Raw genomic sequence first — 23,861 nt, 5'->3', positions numbered from 1 at the left:
ACTAAATTTCATTGTCTTATCCACAAAAGTATGAAAGAGACTGGCTTCAAAGATGTATATCATAATCTGTGCTACTGGCAACCTACAACTGAGGTTTGAATATTTTAGCAAGCATTACTCTAATAATTCTCAATGCTAAACTCTTGGAAAAAGTGAATTCAAAAGTACAAACAAAACTAATAAAATGTCTTCATTTAGTATTAATGCAGAAGACTAGTCTAGAGCAAATCACAAATGGCTGATAGTGGTACATTGGGAAGAGTAAGGAGTTGGACTCTATCCTGTAGTACCAACATGTAGGCAAACAAACAATTTGAAGGTTAATAAAGATAAGTATATAAAGAATAGAGGCATTCTACTTTTTCTTTCTTTGTTCTGCAAGGATGGCCTGCTTGACCTTTGCTTTTCAAGATTGCCTTCAGGGCACTTGAAATCTGTCATTTCAGAGGATCCCAAAGCCCTGAGTTTACTGCCATTTATATCTGTAAGTTAGGAAAAGAACAATATCAACATTTGAGAATTTATCCACTATTGCATAAAAGAATTACTTTCTGCACAATATTATTTGCCATTCTGTTACTGGGTCATTGGGTCCATGCAAGTTAAGGACTAAAAATACCCCTCCATACACACTAATTGAAATGTAATGATAAGCAGGAAATAAACAATCTAAACATTATTCTTTTCTAAGGTCTTAAGTGAGTAATAAATGGTGTCAGATTATGTCCTGCATCTACACATTTAACATTGTCGAAATAAGTTAAATGAAATGGAAATAAAAGATCCAGTGATTATATTATTTTAAGGACAGAAATATTGATTACACCCTAAAGAAACTTTAGTAGAAAAGTGTTAGTTGGCTAAAGAAAAATTTTGAATAAAATTTTTAAAATAAAATTGTTGGCTATTGAATGGTGCTTGCCAACTCAACAATGACTAAGTAGGGAGATTGTGATTTACAATTTCAAAGGCTACAGGTCTGGGATACTCGTGATCATCTAATTGATCAGTTTTTTCTCTAATTAAAGTTTGCTCTATATAAGTAGTAAGTTAAAGGAAGAATACTTAGAGATATTAAAATGTAATGAAATTAAAAGGGAGGAAGATTAGGAAAGCTATCAAAAATTTTAATTTTACGTGAATCTAGTTCTTATAAGAGTTCAATTGAGCACCGATAAAATTAGTTTTCTGTTGATCTTCCTTCTCTCTAATGAAACCTTTTAAAATGCTTGCATCCTCACCACATCATCACTCTACTGAAACTACTCTCAGTAATATAACTGAGAAATAATCCTCTAATTAATTACATGTTTTCAGTTTCTTTTTGACTTCTGTATAGTGTTAGACACTTAAAGATACCCCTTCTTGTTAAAGCTTTTCTTGATTTTCATGTTCGAATGTTTTTCCTACAGTTATCAATACCAAAATATGTGAGATCTCCAAGTTTCTGTTCTTCAAACTCCTTTTTATTCCTAATATTCTATAGCATGAACATCTATTGTGAATATGTCTCTTTACTGATGACTGCATTTATGATCACTTGTTGACCATCTCCTCCTGGTGATGCTACTTGTGCCTCAAATACAATATATTTAAAGAAAGTAATTATTATTTCTACCCTCAAATCAAGTCCTCTAATTTCTCCAGATTTAAATAGTACTTGGATTTTTCCAAATATCTAAGTTCAAACAATTGGAAATGCCATCTGTTCACACCTGTTTTCTACCTTCATCTCTTTCAAGACTAACAGTCCTACCCTGCCCATGACTCTTCCAACTATCGTCTTTGAATTTTCTCTGTTGATAGGATAGTCATGACCTATGGCTAACATAAAAGCTTCTAATTGAATAGTCTGCCTGTTTTAAGTACCCTCTCTTCAATTCAAACTACACAAGGAGGACTTATGCTTTCCCTCTTTTATTCTCTTTTTGGGCTTTTTAGCTCCCTATGTTATACTACCTATCACAGTATATCTTTATGATTTATTTACCCATATGTCTTCTTACTATTATGGAAATTTCTAGAATTTATGGGACCACATATTTTAACTCAGCATCTCTAGCTAATAACGGAGTGCTGAAATAAGTAGGGAGCTCAATAGCTTCTTGGTGAAAATAATGATTGAATAATGAATGATTTAGTGAATAAATGAATTAATTAATGAATAAATACAAGTACTGCTGCTTTCTGATTCTCCTATCTTAGAAAAATTATTAATAGCTCTGAAGATTTTTTTCAGTATATAAAAGAAATAATAATATATATTTCAGACAGTTATGAAAATGACATCACATAGTATATGTGAAATCAACTTATTATCTAGTTCATAAGATATGCTCAAAAGAGTCTTCCTCCCAAACTTTTTCAAGAATGTCCTTTATCTACTCAAATACATCTTTAATGCCTACTGAAATTGTTCCCAAATCCACAAGTTCACATTTAAAATCATCTCTCATTCACCTCCAGATGAATTTTGGAAACTTTCCTCACTTCTCTCATATGTGCCTGTTTAATATATCAGATTGCATGCTATCCTACTCCCTCTTTGGTACCTCTTTACCTGTGATTCTCTTCTCTCCTCCTGAGAACTGTTCTGTTGACAGCTCTTACTCATCCTTCCTTTCTAACTTTGTAATTGATTCCTATCTATAAAAAACTATCTCACATCCCAAGTTTTCTAGGTAGTTTTCCTGATTCTTCTAAGGCAGTGAGATAGGTTCTATACCTTCTTGGAGTTCTATAAACAATTATGTCTCATGACATTTCTATCGTATCTATCACGGTGTAAATATTTTGTGTATCCTTCATTTTTGATTGTAACCTTAATTAAAGTAAGAAAAACTTTTTTTTTCAGTTTTGTCTTAATTTTCTAGTATTCTTGCATAATCAGAATTCAAAAGAAATTTTGTCAAGGGAATTGAAATGAGAATTAAACTCTATGTCAAAATAACAGTGTTGAATTTATTTTAAAGTATAGTTATTTCTCATTGTGATGAGACAGGTATATCACAGTTTCACCTGTTTTTCTGTGTTTAAATACATAGTGGAGTTTATTTCATGGTACTATTGGTGATTTGCTTGCTATAGTTGCCTGTCCATTAATAGTTGATTATGATGACCAACTCATCATTTCACAAGAGTTGCTGTGCATTTGTTAGATAATGATGACTTTCAGCTATTATTAAAGATGAAAGACAAATGTTTCTCATTATTTGTAAGACAATTTGAGGTTTGGCAAAATTAAAAGTATACTTTGCCAAAAATGGTTTCTTTTAATTATTGGACCAGTGTGTATTTGAAAGGAAATTTAATCCATTCATTTACTTGTAAGTCAATAAAATGCCACTTTAAAGTCTATTAGCTCTTTTTAAAGTCCTATGTTTATTTTATAATTCATCTTTTTTCTCTTGTACTAAGTACATGAAAAATAAGGTAGACTGTCAAAGAACTATACAGTGTTGATTTGACATCCTGAAAACATACATATGATGAACTAAGGCTTTAGAGAAAACAAAGAAACGATATGATACCTTCTTTCAAGGGCTCATAATTAGAGAGACCAATTACAGAAAGAGAAAAAGATGTTTGTGTGTATATAGTATGGCATCCATGAAGTCCTTTTGAATTAGAAGTGAGTTATGAATTAAAGAGCTCAGGAGAGAAGCAAGCCAGGAAACAATAGCCCCATGTGTTTGGTATTGATTGCAAAGACAATAGTGAAATACTGGTAACAGAATAAAAGCTGAGGAAAGCATGGCTATATTTCTAACACGATTTTTACAAGGCAGTTTGTGCTTAACTAACTTGCTGGGCTGCTTGAAAATAATGCACTGTGAAAGATAAGAAAAGTGGATATAGTACATTTCGATTTTCATAAACGATTTTGACAGCTTCACGTGAGAGATTAATGGCTAAGGTAGAGAATTATAGAGTAAATGGTAAGGAGTTCCTTACATTAGAAACCAGCTCAAGAGTAAAACAGTCTTTAGAAGGAAAATATTTCAAGCAAAAAAAATAAATAAATTCAAATGCAATAATGCTTAAAATATTAGGGGCATTATATTTTATATTTTTAATTTTAAAAATAGCATTTAATTTCCATTCTTCCTCTTTTTCCTCTCTAATTTATTATTACCATAAATTTTTATGTTTAATCACGTTCTCCAAGTATGTATTGTTAACTACAAATTATGCTAAAAGTAATTACTAGTGTATTCAGCAAAAAAATGCAGATAATTTGAGGACAGTTAATGACAAATTTATCTTTTGCTAGAAAATGAATGATACTGTCATAAAATAGGAACTTTGAACTAAATGATATAAATATTGATAATATTTAACCATGAATAAAATTTTGAAAACCTAAAAATATTATATTCCAATCAAATTGAAACCAAATGAGTAAGGTTTTACCATATTTAATATATTCGTTCATTTATTAAGGAATTTTTCTTTATGACTCTTCCTCACCCACTCTTTATCTATTTAAACTAGCTCCTGAGTTTTCTCACATGTTTTGGAAATTTAGGGAAAAAAATACCACTATGAGTGGTTTTCATTTGTTTTTCTGAGACAAATTGTGGTTTGTTCTACTTTCAGTGCATCAAAGCTAGAATTTCACTAAATTAGTTTTATAGTAAATTAGTTTTATAGTAAATTATTTTATAGTAATTATATCCATTTTTTCCAAATGATGTATTTCATTTTGAACCATGGAGGAAACCCAGAAATTTTTATGTGTACTTTAGTTAAGGATAACCAGGAGCAAAAATTTAAAGTACAATGGGAGTAAGGTGAATGTCAATGCTACCTCTGTACTAGACTTACCTTGACCCATTCCCATCCTATTCTTGTTTCTAGCAGTTTGTAATTTCTTTTATACACCATTGTCATAGTACTTTATAGTTCTCATAGTATTTGAAAGGCACACACACACACACACACACACAAACACAAATAATTTTTTAAGCACTAACTACGTGACAGACGGTGCAGTTATTTCTGGGCATCATAATAAATATGCCAGCAACCAAGGTCCTTTACAGTTTAGCGCTATCGATAAATGATTAAACAAGCAATTTTACAGTATGGAGTAATGAAGCAAAATAGTTAATGTGCTAAGGGGAATTCAGGCTTTATGTGGGGTTTATTAAAGCAGGGTCATAGAATAGAGATGTCAGGGAGAGTTTTCCAAAATAATGATATCTAAGTTTGGTGCTTAGGTCTTCTCATCCGGGATATTTCAGGTAATCCTCAAAATAGCCCTTCCAAGGATATATTACTATCTTCATTTTAAAGAATCAAATGTGAAGACAGAAAAATTAAATAGTCCACAAACGTCTAAGGCTAGTGTCAGGAAGAATTATGATTCAATGCCATGTATTTCTGAATTCAGGGTTCAATTATCCTTGGAGAAATCACATCAACATTTCCCCAGATTTCAGTTCACATTTCTTAGAGAATATTATAGTGATGACTTTCTTCTTTACTCTTCTGGTTAACTTTTTGCAGTGAGTCACGTAAGTATTGACTAATATCACAGAATTCTGACCTTGAGAATTCAGTCATGGAGATAGAAAAATAAGCATCCACCTAGTAAGCGGATGTCCAGCCAGAAATTCATGGCTGAAATTTTAGCTTTTTATAAATCACAGTGGAATTTTACATCCCTTGGAGGTAATTTCTTTCCTCAGCCAGTCAGGCACTGAGATATGACAGGTCCAGCTGTCCACTAGAGACTACTGCTGGATGAATCCTCTAACAAGAGACACATTAATATTGGGGGAGGTATTGGTACTTTCTGTAGGAAAGAGCTCAGATGTAATTAATATAAATTAAGTGTTGGTTACATATTCAAATTTGCCATCTTTTACTATTCTTGTAATTACATTCATTTTTACTTCTTGTCCAGTTTTGCATCAGATGTCTCTCTCCCTCTCTTTATCACATACACACATATACAGCTCTTGAAGCAACAAAGATTTAACAATAACAAAATTGCTACCTTTGATCATAGAGAAAAAATAAGTATATTTTAGATTTCTCAAGAGGAAAACAAAAGAGACTACCAAGACATATGTTTAAAAATAAACATTTAAAGTACATGGGTATTGGCTTAAAAATTTCAAGTATGTTTAAATATTGAGTAAACATGAAGAAATAATCAAGAGCATGGGCTTTAGCAAAATTAAAATGCTATTATTAGTTTTAAGAGTTAAGATAAATATATTTTTAATTTATTGATACATGGACAATTGTAATACAATCTGTCTCATCCAAGTTTTTCTTTTTTTAACAGGTTTCCAGCAACTTTAAATATTGACTTAATACAGAAGGAAGTGAAAATACTTTTTAAAGCAACTGTATTTTAAAAAGTACATGTGTTTTAATAAATTATGTCTTTGGGGCACTACAATTAATCTGTAAACTGATGTTCTAGTAATTCTCACATAAATTCAGTCTTCTGTTTTCCTTACCTCTAAGTAGATTAAAGATGAAGATTAAAAAGGAGAAAAATTGGAGGCAGATATGCTGATAGCTTTAAGTAAGGAGTTATATAGATGAACAATAGAAAAGTATACAAAATATAGCATTCCAGATAAAAAAAAAGTTTAAACTGTTGTGTAAATACCCATAAGGTATATGATGACTTTCCAAGGCTTATTCAGGAGCAGATACTTTTTAAAATTTTTCTTAAAGTTTTATAAGTATTCTTTTCTAAAAGTGATCTGCCTGGTTGGATTGGTTCCAGCTTGTATCTCCTTTCACAATCGTCGTTCACAAAATCTCTGGAAAATGTAGAATCATATTATGGAGATAGCCTAAAGTGTAAAACCTTCAGTTAATGAAAAAATTTAAAATATTAGTGTCGATGTTGAGACAATAAATGTTTCCAACTTGCTTTCAACACATCTATAGGAAGATATAATAAGATTATAAACTGATAGGGCATTAGGAATGATTTTTGGTGATAGATTACTGCACTTACATCACTCTAATGGAGTTAAAGTTTTGAGAGGCAACCCTATAACAGGACTCCTGCCATTTCCATAGCCTAATTTAAGTAAATTAGGTTTCTCAGAATTGACTCTAGACCCTGAAATGTAAGTAAATAATATATTTACTTGAACAAGAAAGTTTGTCCATGTATCTAGATAAAATCACCTCATTAAGATAATTCAGTATTAACTACATGAAGTAAAAAATATGTTTAATAAATATTTATCAAAGTACATGATATATAAAATTTGATCAATTGTATACTATTAATAATTATAAAAATAACTATTCATAATATTGTTTACACTTAAATTCTTACAGTCGCAAGATTTTTTATAGCCAATCGATATATTTAATCTTATTGCAGAGAAAATAAGTTATCAATAAAAGACTTTAAATTTTTTTTTTAATTAAAATGAGAAAATTATATGGCATAAGTAGAATGAAAACATGAGTTCGAAGAGAAAAAAGAAAATAATGTACCATTTCTTTGAAAGTAAAATTTGTTCATTTGTTTTAAGTGGATGATAATAAATATCAAAGCACTATATTATTTAGATTTCCTTGTACACATTTATAAAGTGAAAATTAATGGATTTATTTTTAAAGAGCCATCTTTACAATAATCAGAAATTATAAGTTTTGCAAAGAACTTCACTTATGATAATAATTTTAGGTGGCAATTTTAAAAAGTAAGAGTTTATATAATATAGAAAGTCATTATATGAACCATAAAAGCAAAAAGAAAATAATTAGTAACCTTTTATTTTCATCACATTGAGCTTGGGAAGATCACTTTGCTCATGTAATCTCCAAATAGAGATTCATAACCATGTCCTAGAGTTATGAAGAAAATTAACTCATAAAACCTTATATTAATTATAAAACATTACACTTATATTTTGCCCTATAATTTTATAAATTCAGCTCTCATGCATAGTCTCATTTGATCTTATACCGAAATAGGATTTACTTAGTATAGGTGGTGCTATCTCCATTTTGCAAATAAGTAACTAAAACTTTAATAGAGCTTGAGTTACCTGTTCCCCAAAATTGCAAGTAAACCAAGAAGTTGGTTTCTAAACTTAAGTTTGAGTCTCAATATAATTTTTTTGGTTTAAGTTAGAGGTAATTTTTTACTTTTTAATTTTTATAATTACCGTTGTGACATACAATATTAGTTTCACGAATATGACATAATGATTAGACATTTATGTAACTTATAAAGAAAAATGCTTTTCTGGAAGTTCAAAGAGGGTAAAATAAGAGAAATACTTTAAGGAATGACTCATTTATCTGCAAAATTCTTTCTGTGAACCAGCCCTGTGCTATGACAATGTAGAGAAACAAAGAGAGCCTCTTTTTCTTCTTTCAATTATATTTTATAGCACAACTTTTTTTTTCTTTTTTTGTCATTGATGGTGGTGGTAGTTTGTTTTGTTTTGTTTTTAAGCACAGTCGATCATAGGAAGGTAGGTCAGTAATAGTTACCTTTAATTACACACTTACGGAATACCTGGCGGCATCCTGGACATGTTAAACTAATTTAATTTTTGTAACAATCTTGTCAGATCAATAGTTGTATTAATTCCATTTTAGAGGGGAGAAAACTATGGTAAATTAATGATCCTGGTGCCAGGGATAGTGTATAAGAAAGCTAATATTTAAACTCCAATATTAACTGTAATTACTACACTATGCCACCTCTTAAAGACAAATAAATTGTCCATGTAATCTAACAAAGACTTTAATTTGAGACTATTTTTAACTTATAACATCTTTGGAGAAAATATAATCAGTTTAAATTTGTTTGCAGGAATCAGATGTAAAAAAAAAAAAAACTAACTACATCTTTTTATTTCCCTCTGAGGTACATTTCCTAATTTATATTTTCAGGCATAGCTCATATTGAAATATAGTTTAGTCAACTTTCTCATGAGAGAACAGATAAATATGAATTAATGGCTAGTTTAGTTAATGATTGCAAGTCTGGCTTTAATTGTGCTATGTAGCCATTTTTTCATAAAATAAAACTTGTGCTCAGAATACTTTTTATTAGAAAAAAATGAAAGAAAAGAAATTCAGCAGTGACCAGCAGAAAGTTTGAAGATCAGCATAAGCAGATAGAGACAGAGATGAGAAACAGAATAATTCTTATATTTTTTTTGTTTTTTAAATATCTGTGTTCACTGATGCTGTAAAGAAGCATGCACTTAATTAGTTTGCCAAAACAAATGAGTTTAGAACTTTTCTGTATATCCATTTATGCTTTTTTATTTTATCTTCTGTATTTATATGCGAATAGAATACTTTCTGAATTACTTAAACACAAAGATGGTTGATGTAAGGGAGTAGAGTTGCTGATGTTTTTAGTACAGAATTCCATGTTGGGTTTTTTTCCCCTTGTTTTGAGAACAAGGTATCTGTACCTGGCTCTCTCGCAAGAGGACAGAATAGAGACGTTTACCTGGAGTTTAGAGCTTTATCTCAGTCACTTCTCGGGGCCTGACTGCATTCTCCCTCTCTGATACGGTTATTTTAAACATCTCCTGCATGCATTTTGAAAGTAGTGTTCACTCCCTTTATAGTTCCTGAGGTGAAAGTCCAACATCTTTAGGAAGCATCTGCCAGGGAGACAGCACTACAGACAGAATTCTCCCCACAGCGGTTCAGAGCACCTGCTAGTTAACAGAAATCTTGAAGCCCTTCCAGATCTCTCACATTCAAATCCATGTGGGAGAAAGCAAGCTGGTTTAGTTGAATTCAAAAACTCAAAAGTAGAAATGACAAATTTACAATTTGATTCATGATTAAAGTCATTTCAACAAAGCTAGTCCTAAACTAACTTCTTAAATATGCAACATCTCTTCCTTTTTTACATTCTGTCTCATTCACTGAGCCTTTATTCTTGCATGCACCATTCTTAATGTGATGATAAGAACTACCTACCTCTCAAAATATTTTTGTGAGTGTTAAAATAGATCATATGTTTCATAAAGTATTTTCTATACCTCTTAACCTATAGTCATCATTCAGCAAATGGAATTTATTATTATAATCAGGACAATGTGATGATAATTAATTAGATTGCAGTAATAGGCCAAAAATAAAGTTATTTTGCCATTCAGACTTTCCTATTTTCTTTAGTTATAAAGTACAGGCTCTCTTTCACTCAATCCATGCTTATTTTACTTAATAAATGTTAGTTTATATGTTGAGTGACTTACAAATAATGTATTAAAGCACCCTGAAAATGTAAAAATTCCTTGGCATTGACCTTTCTAAACACAAATGTTTATGCTTATATGGAAGCTTGACTTAAATGTGTGAATAAAAAACGAAGATAAAGCAATTTGTTTTATTATAGAAAAGCATGGTTCAATTATAAGTTCAAATAAGTGATTTTAATGTTTGAAATTTAGTGATTAAACCAAAAAACAAATTTTAATGATTTTCTAGGCATTGAAAATATTGGATTATAATGTACACTTGAAAATTATATAATTGTATTAACCAATGTTATCCCAATAAACTTAATAAAAAAAAAGAAAGAAAATGTTGGATTATAAACTTTTGGGGGAAAAAAAAGCAGACTTAAAGAACTTAAATTGCGCATTAGAGATTAAAAGGTATGAATTTATACTATTACTTGATCGCGTTAAAGTTCCCATCTTTTAAGAATTAGGTACAGCTTTGTAAAGAAAAACTTTAAAAAGCTTTATTGTTTTTAAGGTTTTTTTTTCTCTGATTTATAATATTAAATACTTGTTATTTGAGAATGTGGTCTTAATATTAGGTAGTAGCTGATAACTTTAGATATCTTATCCAAGATATTTTTAATATATGTTTATTATTGTAACAAAGTACTACAATAAAATATATGGGAAATTAATTTCTTTCTATCGCAAAATAAGAAATCAGTTATGTTTTTTTTTCTTTTTTTGATACCACATGAAAAATGAAATATACCTCAACATAGCATAATGCCCATTCAAAAAATAAATGTACATGTGTCATTAAAATTACTTAGGCACTTATGCCTGGATGTTTAATGCAATTATTCTGTAATGAAGTCATTCCCACTCATTACAAATTTCAATAAGAAAGTCATCTGTAAGTTACCTAACCTCTCTATACATCACTTTCTTCTCTGTACAATGCATATGATGATAGTACTTGTCAGTACATATCTCAAAGGATTGTCATAAAGATTAAATGAGAAATATATGTAATGTACTTTCAATAGTATTTGGCAGATAATAATGTTAGTATATTATTATCTACACAATAGTATTTAACTGTTACCTGGAGAAGTGCATTTTTACGTAAATACCTTTTAAAAATATAATTCCTATTATCCATTAGGCATGAGTACTTCATTAAATAACTGAGGCTTTTTGGACAAATTGTTGATTGTGTGGATTACTTTTAACAAAACCTTGTACCTCCTACACCTGCCAAAATAGAAAGATCATAAGAATAGTTTCTGTCTATAGCCACGCTACCCTGAACAAGCCCAGTCCTCTCTGATCTCAGAAGCTAAACAGAGTCAGACCTGGTTAGTACTTGGATGGGAAACCACTTAGGAAGAGCAGGTGCTGTAGGTGTAAATTTTTTTTTTTTTTAAATGAGGGATTATAAGCTGACAATGTCTTTGCAGTCTGTGAAGTCAACCAAGGATCGCCTTGCTTAAAAAAAAAAAAAAAAAAAAAGAAAAGAAAAGAAAAAGAATAGTTTCTGCCCCAGAGTAGTTTTTGCCATGATAGTAGTAAAATAGAACTTAAAATTTCAAACAAAGCATAATATCATATATCATGATATTATTATCTCACAAATATTATATGTATTATATAATAAAATTTACACGTAAATGTATATGTGTGCACACATATGTCTATCTCTATATCTACTATATCTAGTGAATAACTAGCATGAAAGACATTAAGAAGAGAATGCCTTAAAAACAAAGACAAGTGAGAGTAGTAATAGAATTCTGTTTCATTTATTCTTCGCTTTAATTCTCTTACTTTGTTTTGGCCTGGAATCCAGGATATTAAAACTCTCTTTCTCTGCAGAATTAGCATGGAGGTTGTATGGCGTTCTACATTTTTTTTTTTCCGTATTCTTTTGAAAGTTCTGTCAAATTTAGAACTTTGTGGTATAATGAAAAGACAGCTGCGAAGGTAGCTAGCCAATTCCTTCATAGGAATATCATTTTCACATGATTTAGTTTTGAATCCAAGGGAAATTGCACTTTTCTTGTTTTATTAATTAGTACCTTTAATAGAAACTTTCATTAATCAACATATCTTGAGAAATGTTGGTCTCTTTTTACAAAGCTGAGTAAATCCTGCCATGTGGGGTACTTGTAATGATGCTAAGGCTTATGTTTTTTGGAAAGTGTTATAGAGAATTAGAGATATGAAAGGGGAAAAAAATAATTCCTCAGCAGCTATAGGCTTTTTTTCTCTAATAGAGCTTTAAAAAAAATAATGAATAACGTAAATGTGCTAATTTTCACTTAACTCTCTGATATACAACTTTCATATTTAATCACACAGGAGAGAGTATCAGAGAATCAGTTAGAATTATTTCAACATCAGTTTGATCAACTAGGAGATCACCAAATAGGACTTATCACCTCCTAAATAGGGACCTGCCTAATGTGTAGTAATGTCATTTATGAAAGATCTCCTTAAAAGAGTTCAGACGTAAATGCAATTTTTACTAGAAAAATATTAACTATCTTAAGCCTGGGTAAAACATTAACTACCTTAAATATTAACTATCTTAAGTTTGGGTAAAACAAAATGAAATAGTCTACCAGATGTTTGAAACTAGGTATACAAAACATCCAGAGGATTGACTGAAAATTTAAGTATTTGTCATGATATTTGTCATAGTGTTAACACAGCTTATGCTGAGGAGTGTATTTTTGGAACTGCTTCACTCATCTCCCTATAAAGTAGATAGTCTAGCAGATTAAAAAACAAACAAACAAACAAACAAAAAAACACTTTAAAGAAAATTCATGCTGTACTCAGTTAAAAGATATATTTATTATTGGACATTTTTATTCAGATTATTTTATTGTCTATTGCACACAAGCTCTAAAAATGTTTAATTTTGAAGTCTAGAAAACAAAAAATCTGCATTTGCAACCCTGGAAATGTTGCTTCGTCTTGCCCCCATTAATGAGCTCACTGTCCTTACTTTACTAACCTCTCCCTCACACAGGAATTTCTCCATCCTGAGCAGGAAGTACACCTTACCCTAACTGCTTTCTGACTCTAAGAATGCATAGGATAATCTGTCACCATGGTTAAGAGTTCAGACCAGCTGGCTTTATTCAAGATACAATCTCCCAGTCCCATCATTTCTTCATTGATAAAATGAAGATAATAGGATCTGTCTCATAGGGTTAGAGGAGGGTCAATGTAAAGTACTTAACCACTTTGTTAGGTACTTTAGAGGTTCTTGAAGTATAGAGTTAAATGTTGTAGTTCTTTCTTATTTCAAATAGTTATGAGCCCAGCCCTTCTCTGCCCCACACCTATCACTTTCCTGGCTGAGCTCATTCCACACCTACTGACTCAGATTGCTTACACATGTCAGGCAGTATCTCTTTGCAATAAAAATAAACAAACAAACAAACAAATAAATAATAGGGTGAATGTGGAGGTAGAGAGGTATAAAACAGTCCTCATTTTTAAGAAATCATATGTGTGTGTTTGGCCTATTTCATATATTTTATGTAATCGTCTCATAGTTGGCGTCACAACTATATGTACTCTGTATAAGTATCTTAGGATTTTTATAAAATAGAAAGCCATACCTCAGCTTTGCCATTTCCAAGTTGTAAAATTCTGTATGTGGTAATTTTAGTTATTTAAGTTCCAATCAGGAGTGTAATTTGAGAATAATTCTACAGCAATCCAAGGAAGTCATACAAAAAAAAAACAAAACAAAGATTTTGTTTGCTTGTTTTTCTGAATCTCATTCAAGGATCTTTCTAATGCATGTCTTTAAAAGCTTTGTGTTGGGACCAATAACAATTATAAATTATAGTGATCTAAGCCAAGGAGACATAAAGGGCTCTTTTCTTCATTTTCACAGTGTAGAAGTTAACTTCTATTCTTCTAGGATGCTCCCTGACATGCCAGAATAGAGGAATAATGCTTATGTTAAGACTAGGAGTTATAACCCAGATCAGGTCTATGAAAGCTCTAGTGTCTAAAAGCTAGTTAATCTCTGTGGTTCTCTAATTTACCCCCCACTCCCCAATCTCCGCCGCCCCCACCTTAAGGATAAAGCTGCTGCTGCCTCTAGGGAAAGGGAAATGCAAGGCAGAGTGTTCAAAATCAGATTTTCATGGTAAAATAGCCATTAATAATTAATTTTCTGCTCCCTTTAGAGTAAGATAGGTTAAGTAGTTGGTCACATTTGGTAAATAAGAAATTACTTGCAGTAATTTCTGCAACATTCTAATCATCTTCTCCTTTCTGAAACCTATTTTAAAAGTCTTTGATCAGCATTATGGTGGAAAGGACATTGAATGTAGAAATATAAGACTCAATTATAAATTCAGTTTTGTTATCCACTCATAGTGTGGCTTGGCAAGTCATATAACTTAAACATTCCAGTTATTTTCTAATGATGAATTGGGCATAGCAATCCATACTCCATGGGATTGTTATGAGCACCAGGATAACAAGATAGGATAACAAGTGAAGGCCATAAACACAGAGGTCACACAATAAACACTTGATGAAGCCAGATAATAAATACAAACATTGGAATTATCACAATCCTAGCAGTGGTATTTCAGTGTTCTATCCTATACCAGTAAAAATGTGATCTTGTGAAATTGGAAATATGCCCCCTCAATCTATCTTCTTTTTGCATATTATTGAAAATGACAATATACTATAATTGTTTAATTATGTCATTAAAGTGAGTTTTATTTTCTTCATTAAGTACCTAAGAAAAAGCTTTTCAATTAACAATGACCTTTATGACTTCTACTAGTTTGAATTCTGTAGATGGTGAAACTGACTGTAAATTAGATTCTGCAATGTACCTTGTTCCTTATTTTTTCACTCGCTGATTAGTTTCATACAGTTGACAGCAGCCTACCCTGTTGCATTCAGCTTGCAATTTTGTAGCAATCTCAAACACTGTGTTCAATCCCCCAAGGTGTTCTTTGGAAATGCTGTCAAACTATTTCGATGTATGTGTATTTTCATTCTGTGGCTGTGCTTTGTACTCATTTGAAAGAACCAGTCTTTAATTTGTATCAGAACATTTTCAAGATGAAACATAGAATTCCAGGCCTCAGCAAAATCACTGACATATGACCAGAGCCTTCTGTTCTAAACCTTGATGTGCCTAACTTCTATTAGATTCAAAGCTATATTTTGAATCTTGTGAATAGAATACAACTTTGAATAAATGACTTCAAATTTGACCTTAAAATCTACTGTCATCATGCTTGCCATCGTCATCTGTCTCCACTGTATCTTTCCAGTTTCATCTCTCATCCTTCCTCTATATCTCTTACTTATTTGTACTTCCTTGAAATCCCTGATTCTCTCTCTCACCTTTCCCGGGCGTTGCCCACATATGGCACCTCTGTCCAGAATGCAATGTCTTCTACTCCTCACCACTTTGTTTCAGGTATTTCCTATTCCAAAAAGCCTTTTTCTATACCCAACACTCTTTTTGAGTCAAGTATCTCTCTTTTGTCTCTCATGAACCTGTAGCTTGATTTAATAATTTTTTTTGAAGTATTAACTAAATTGCTTGGTTGTCTTCATTACTCGACTTTAATAGCTCAAATTTTGGAGAGCAAGGACAATACCATTTTGAATCCATAAATGGTACATGCTTTATAAATGTTTCTTGGATAAATGAATGCTTCCTGGAAATACTGTTGGTGAGTTTATTGAAAAGGCAGTGAGAATTTGCTACTAAAGGTATTATATTAAAATTGCTACATCTAATTAAAACAGCAATATTATCAGTAAAATGCAGTTTAAGTTTATGGTTTCAGTGTACAGGCTTACCACTCTGCCAATGCAGGTAATTTAAAAATAAACATGTGTATGGTACTATTATATGCTTTCTGCATCTGGTACATTATATTCAGAATTGGATTGGGTAGAACGAGGATAACCCAGACCTTTCTTACTTCTTACACTTTCAAAGAGAAATGTGTTTTAATGTTGAAAATTATTTGAACTAATTTAACCTTATTTAATTTTACTTAATTTTAATTTTACAAAAAGATTTTGACTGGGTTTCAATTAAAACACACATATACACACATACTCTTAAAAGACAAAATAACACAAAACAAAACAAAACTGTATGTAGGTGTTGTTTCACATTTGTACTGGTAATGAAAGATGTACCAATGTGTGCATGTCTCCTGCATTTATGTCTGATATTTGCATTTGGTGAAGTGCTATAATTCAGCATATGGAAATACAGTCAGAACAAAGATAATGTCTCTCATTTTCATTTTGATTAATAGTGTTCTGTCTCTGGTAATTTGTAGGTGTTATTTGGAAGATGGAGCTTCAAAGGGTGCCTGGCTGAACCGGTCAAGTATTATTTTTGCGGGAGGTGATAAGTGGTCAGTGGATCCTCGAGTTTCAATTTCAACATTGAATAAAAGGGACTACAGCCTCCAGATACAGAATGTAGATGTAACAGATGATGGCCCATACACGTGTTCTGTTCAGACTCAACATACACCGAGAACAATGCAGGTGCATCTAACTGTGCAAGGTATGTATTTCCATAACTGCTATATTGTGAAGGACTATGCTTAGAAATGTTCACTATTTAGATATTGAAATGACTCAGAAATAACTGACAATGTTGAAAGATATGTTGTCATTGTCTTCAAAGATTTATGTTCTTAGAGTCCATTAAATGTAACGGCTATTATATTCATATAATCCCCCAAGGTGTTCTTTATAAATCCCCACTTATCAAAATAAAAATTATTCATTAATACCGTATTATGATTTTTCATATATGTTACACTTTGTATCTTCCTTTGAGTCACCCCTTCAATGAATCTTTAAGAACCCATGATTGATACATTAAAATAAATATTTGATAACCAATCATGGCTACATTAAAATATTAGAACTTTTTGAAATATGGACAATAACTCTTTAGAAGTTGCCCTCCAGTTTTGCAAAACTCTGTTTCAATTCAACTTCTGTTTACTTAGATTCAAATCACAATGAAAAGAAGCAGCCTTCTAGAAATACTTTATTTAAATGTAGAGTAATTGAAAAAATATGGTACACAATGCTTTATGCTTTGATGTTCTTTTGGTAGGTCATAAATCATACTAACTAAATTATAGTCTCCAGATACAAACAGAATCATCAAATTATATTATTTTTCTTGCACACTAAAATGTAAGAGCATATTTATCCCAAATACAAATACTTTTCAAGAAAAATGCAGTTATAATGCTAATAGAATAGAAAATGTGTATTTTTGCCCTTTTACATTATTTCCTCATGCTTTTTAGACTAATAATGTGTTGGTTGTATAGGAATATTATGCTGTGGAACTCAAAATGACATTACAGCATTTCTAAGTAAAATTAATAACAAATTATATGATAATGTGGTGCCAGTGAATGCATGTTTTATTCCTAACATGAATGCTGAGTAAGCGAGTTATTTGTATTATCTCTGAGTTTGCCCTTCCAATACTTAACACTAAGTATTAATTTAGGTACATGGCTTACATCTGGAAAAGATTGTTAATATACAATTTTATTAACTGAGCTTTATTTCCTTATGTGAAGATAAACCTGAATTCAAACACAACTTTAATTATTCGTAAATATTTTAACTTTGTGATAAAGATTGAATTTATTAATTAAACAATTAACTTTAAGGAGGAAAGTATAAATTGAAGAATAAATCAGTGAATTTCCTCAGTGGTTCTCATTGCAGATCATTTCAGACTATATAATATCCTTTATTTAAAAGCATATGAGAATATAGTAGTTTTTATCAAATTCCATCTTTATTCAGAGATTATCCAGAGATTCCAAAGGTCAGGAATTTGTCCAGCTTGAGAACTGACATGAGATTACAAATCAGGAACACATTTCTTCTGTTATCCAAGCCTAATCCTATTCTCTTGTTTCAGTGCCCTTTGATTTGAGTTTCTAGCTCAGAGACTACAAAAGATTTTTATTACATGAGTAAAAGTACACTTAGACAATAATATATTTGAGTGACTTGAGATAAAATCTTTTTGTTTCTTGTAGGTTTAAATGGTATATTTCTAGACACTATCTATATCCTCATTCCTTTTTTTTCATTCTCTCTTGTCTCATGTTAAACCCATATTTTTGAACCAGACTATAGATATATAATCCTTGTCCAGGCACATGTTTATTTTTAATAGGATCTCCTTATAACTTTATATGACATAAATTGGTTAATACTGTACACATTTTTAAAGCTATTACATGCCTTAGTCTGGCACTCTTTTTTTACTGGCCATTTGATGATGGTGAACTTTTGAGCACAGTTTCAGGAAATGCATTTTAGGAATGAACTTACTGAATGTTTCATCAGTATAATATTTTGTTTCTCTAGAAAAAGAAAATGTCTATTACTGTTATGAAAGTATTCAGTTAGGTCAAATTAAAAGCTAATAATTTTGCAGTATTTATGAGCATAATTACTTATTAGAAGTTGATTGACATGTGAGCAGTTTTCCAATTACATTAATAAAGTTCAGGGAATACATTAATAGGCTTGTCAGTCAATTCAAGAACTAAATAAATGTCATAAAAAGTCAACCCCACTTAAGCTACATTTCCTCTCAATGAACGAAAATAAACTGATGTGCTCATCTTTTCAGTCTCTAAATTTGTTAGGTTGTCTGATGCTCAGGTGTGTCTGGATAATTTCGAAGTGTATGTTCTTTGCTTAACAATTTGTTAAGCCTTTATTCACCAAGATAAAGAAACTTAGCAAGCGAAAGGAGGCTATTAATCACTGATGTCAAACAAACATTGACTGGCAAAAACAAAGCTCATCTTTAATTGTTGCAACTATGTACTCAAAAGAGATACTTAAAAATAAAATTATTTTAGAAAATGGGTAATAAAAGGGATATCTTGCCAATGCAGACATTGCATGAGAAATTTGTCGCTGCTTTTGATTTCTTAGAGCTATTAATATCAATGAATGGAGTAATAGGGCAGAAAAAACATTGGAGTAGGAATTGAAAACCTGCATTCCAATCTTGATATTTTCTTCATGAAATGAATAATTATCAAGCCTCTCTAAATTCTAGTTTTCTCACTTAAAAAATGAGGATTCAGATGAGATCCTAAGGTCTATGCCAGTCAAAACCAAAAAGACAGTTGAAAAAAAATCTACTGTGATTATTTGCATTCGATTGGAAAGGAAAAAAATGTTATTTAAGATAAAAAATGAAAAATATTCCATAATACTTGTGTAATACTTATATTGAGCACCAAACAAACTAATGTTTCGCATAGTAGAACCTAGTATCTACTCTGCAAGGATGCTTTATTTCCATGTTTTTCTTTCACCAAATGAGCAGAACAGTCAGTGTATGTAGTCATGGAATTTAAAGAATGTTGTAAGATGGAGTTTTGCTTCAAGGGGATGGAAACTGGCTAATAGACTTGGTGAGAATATTACCTATGTATAATATAATGCTGATAAATCAAGTTACCTAATTTTTCAGTGTTTCTAATTATGTGGTGTAAGATTTACTAAGAACAATCTTTCCTGTTCATGAGTATAGAAATGTACAAGGCAAGAATACTTGTTATGAAACCAAAGATTCTTATTATAATAGTGTAACGACAGGAAGCATGAACTGTAAATGATGTTCATTTAAATATATGTCAGGGCTAGTTTCTACTTTGAATCCATGTTTAAAGTCTAGGTTGCATACAGATACTGATGTTGTATAATAACTATACACAAAAACCTCAGCCAACACCTTGTTTGCAGTCTTGTGAGACTATGAACATAGGACCTAGCTAAAATTTGCCTAGACAGAAAGTGAGATAATAAATATGTCATTTTAAGACACATGCACCCACACAATATATGGAATTATGTGGAATGTTTATCACTCAACTTGTACCCTTTCAGGGAGATATGCTCTAGGTTTTCCTAGGCAAAGTAGAAGGAGATTTGACTAGCACACAACTCTATAACCAAAATAACTTCTTAAGGGTATTTAATTTCCCCAGGGTATTCTAATTTCCTTAGGTTATGGACTTACCTAGAATATTTGTAAGAGATTGGATGCTATACTTCTTTTTCCAAGGATGGGCTTGTGAAGTGTCATCAGCAGACAGCACTGGGTGGTTAGCCCTTTCAAAGACAGCCTTAGCTTTAGAGAGCCACCTTGCCCAAAGTCAGGCTTTGCCTAGAGCAACTAACATCTGATGACTGATTGATGCAAGGAATATAAAGGCTCCTCCCTTACAGCTCAAAGTAGGATAACTCTAATGGGCCATTTGGCTCCCTCCAGAGCAGCTGAGGCTTTTGGTCAGCATGTACTGCAACTTAACGTTTTGCTTTGTTCATCCCTGAATTCTTCTTTCTCCTCCAGAGATTTATCACAAGGATATTCCCTGATAAATATCTTGCACTGTAAACTCCATTTCGTTTGTCTGTTTCCCAAAGATCCTCAACTATGACAAGGTTAGATCCTTGCCTCTGGTTGACTCATTGTTTTGAGGAAGGCTTTGTAAAGTGGAAAGACAACACATTCGAACACTATTTTCAGCATTTTGTTTTATATCGGAAAGGATTTAAAGTGGTTTATAAAGAAGTATTTAGTGAACCAAGATAAACAGAAGAAATCCAAAGCAAACAAACTATATGGTAAGGAGTGGGATGCAATGAAAGGTGAGGTTAGATCATAAAAATCCATGACATGATTTCTGTATATTTTTAAGGCTTGGTAAAAAATTTAGTTCTAAGTATTCTAGCAGCCAACACAGAAAGAGAAAAAGGATCAGTTATTCATTTCATGGACCATAGGGTTAAAACATATTTCTTACTACCCTGATCCTGTTACTCAGAATGGAGAAGCATTCCTACTGAATCATCTCAGAATATCACAGTGAGCTGAAAGAAAAACTTAACAGTAAGCATATAGTACTCACAGTACTCATTCATAGGATTGTTCCTTATAACTTCTTTCAATATAACCTGAAGTGCAGGAAAATTTTTAAAAATTAATTAAATATCTAAAAATAAATTCAGCAAGATGCTAGTTCAATAACAGGGAGATAGATTTTCGATTATTGCTTAATCTATGAGTAAATTTTAGAGCCTATGCTTCCTGTATCAAATCTTCACAAATATTATTTTTCTCAATGGGTCTTTGAATAGGAATTTAGGTATAGATGTTTAAAAATTATACTTACCAATGAATATCTGGAGAGCAATTATTCTCTGTGGCTACAAGTATAGAGCCATATTCTTTAAAGACCAGTACGTCTTAATCTAATATTAACACCCTTTTTATGAACACTAAAACCTGGACAAGGTACATACTGGAAGAGAAGGACACTACGCTTCTGCTCCAAGTCAAGCTGAAGGGCAATAACAGCATCACAAGACATAGGCCTGCCTTCCCCTAAAGATTTAAAAGGGGAAAAAAAGCTATAATGGTCAAAAAAGCATGTCAAAATACCACATACATTATAAAAGTCAAGTCATTGTTTTGCAATTGTAAATATTTCAAACTTTTCAATGAGCTATAAAATGAAACCAAAGAAAAATTATCCACCCTAGGAAAAGTTTTACAGAGCTCATAGATGTCAAAATAGGCATTGCCTGAAAGCAATGATGGCTCAAGACAGGGCCCTCAGACTGGCTCCTATTCTGTTTTCTTCAATGTCTGTTTGTATCTGTGGGGAGATTAAGATTATATATAGGAACCCAGTTTTGGACATGCTTTAAAACACACACAAAAAATAATAGAGACACAAAACATATATCCTTAATATTTTTAACATGGAAACAAATACTAAGCTACCTAAAATAAAAATGGTTCTTTAACATAATGCTATTTCATTATCTCAACCAAATAACCTTTTGCTTTTAGGAATGTAACTTCATAATATACTTATAAGGTAGAATAAGTTATAAAGTATATTCTCTCTTAAATATTTATTTTTTTTATTGAGATGTAATTGACATATAACATTATATTAGTTTCAGGTATACAGCATAATTATTTTATATATATATATATGTGTACATGTGTGTGTATATATGCACACACATATATATATATAGTGAAATGGTCACTATAATAAGTCTAATTAACATCCATCACCATTCATAATTGTAGCTTTTTTTCTTGTAATGAGAACTTTTATTTACTCTCTTAGCAGCTATCAAATATATAGAACATTATTAACTATAGTCACTGTTGGTTCTAAACCATGAGAGATCCCCTGGTAGAATCTGAAACTGGCCTTGGTACGTGGGGGGAAAGGAGAGACCCAAGAAAGAAGCAGACCACTCCAGAATGGTAGGTGGCAGGCTTAAGAACTAAGGCAATTCACACATAAGATTTGTCTTGGGCAACCACAAAATGAGTAGGTCTCCACACCTGCCTGCAAGAATCTTAAATGTTTTTGTAGAGCCCTTGATGGGGTTTAGTAACGTATTCAGTCCAGATAGTCTCAACAACTCCTAACTCTCTAATCTGAATTCTTTTAACAGCTCCTAGTTTAAGAAAAGTAGGCAAAACCTACTTTCCAAGGATGAAGGAGGGATAAGAACCTTCGGATTGCCTGGGTCCATCTCAAGGGCCAACCTGTCATCATGTTTTCTAGATGATCTCCTCCAACAGTCACCATGCTATAGTTTACACCCCCATGACTTGTTTATTTTATAGCTGGAAGTTTGTACTTTTTAACCTCTTTCATCCATCTCTCCCCTCTAGAACCACCAGTCTATTCTCTGTATCCACAAACTCAGTTTTTGTTTTTGTGTTAGGAAAAAATTCAGAATACTTCCCAAAAGTGACATAGTTTTTTGAGTGATCTATATCTGCATTGCATTTACTAGATAACAGAGATCACTTTCTAAGATCACCTTATATATGATGATACCTATATATTATTTGCTTATAAGAAAACATAATTTGCTTTCTAAAATTAGGTTGTAAGTGATATCAAATAATTGAGAAAAAAATTGCATTGATATAGGGTGTACAAACTCATTCTCATTCTCTCTGCAGGAACTTCCTATCTATGCTACCATAAATAATTCTTTGCTTACACCAATTTAATGAGAGCCACAATATACCAAGCTCACAGACTAATCAATACCTGAATGCTGTTCAGTGGGTCAAAACCCGAGTCAGTAGTTTATATGATATAAATAAGATTGTATTAGTCCTTACAGATTTTCCCCACAATGATGCAGTAGTAACATTGGAACCATACCTACATACCCTATTTTTCTATTTCTTCTATTCTGAAATATCCAAATTTGTAATTTAGGGAGAAAAGAATATATACGCATTTTAGAGTATATGCCTCATTAGGTAATAGGACTGTCATTGTATTCCCCAGGTGCTTTATCCAATGGGAAACATTTAATCGGTTGAAATATATGAGGTAGTGTTATTGAAATCTTGAAAAATATTATGGTATCTAAAAATATGTCTGGTATCTAAACGGTTTGGAACAATTATGCCTAATTGTGAAACCTAGGGAAAATTAGGTATCATTTGTGATCTAGACTTCAGTAAAGTTATTCCCCCAGGCTTACTTTCACAGAGAAACACTGGTCCAC

At 31.7% G+C, this 23,861-nt stretch overlaps 1 protein-coding gene across 2 annotated transcripts in view; it reads left to right on the top strand.

Annotated features, from left to right (window-relative positions):
• The window catches only part of NEGR1 (neuronal growth regulator 1), a 771,677-nt gene that overhangs the window by 294,403 nt on the left and 453,413 nt on the right, over positions 1-23,861 (top strand). For both annotated transcript variants that reach the window (XM_039838594.1, XM_039838595.1), the window contains exon 2: positions 16,559-16,791. In XM_039838594.1, coding sequence (XP_039694528.1) covers positions 16,559-16,791 — 233 coding nt within the window. The remainder of the gene's footprint in view (positions 1-16,558; positions 16,792-23,861) is intronic.

The sequence above is a fragment of the Pteropus medius genome, unplaced genomic scaffold (genome assembly GCF_902729225.1).
Source record: "Pteropus medius unplaced genomic scaffold, Ma_sr-lr_union100, whole genome shotgun sequence".
Classification (NCBI taxonomy): domain Eukaryota; kingdom Metazoa; phylum Chordata; class Mammalia; order Chiroptera; family Pteropodidae; genus Pteropus; species Pteropus medius.
Note: the sequence above shows the minus strand (reverse complement) of the source record. Positions and strands in the feature narration are given on the sequence as shown.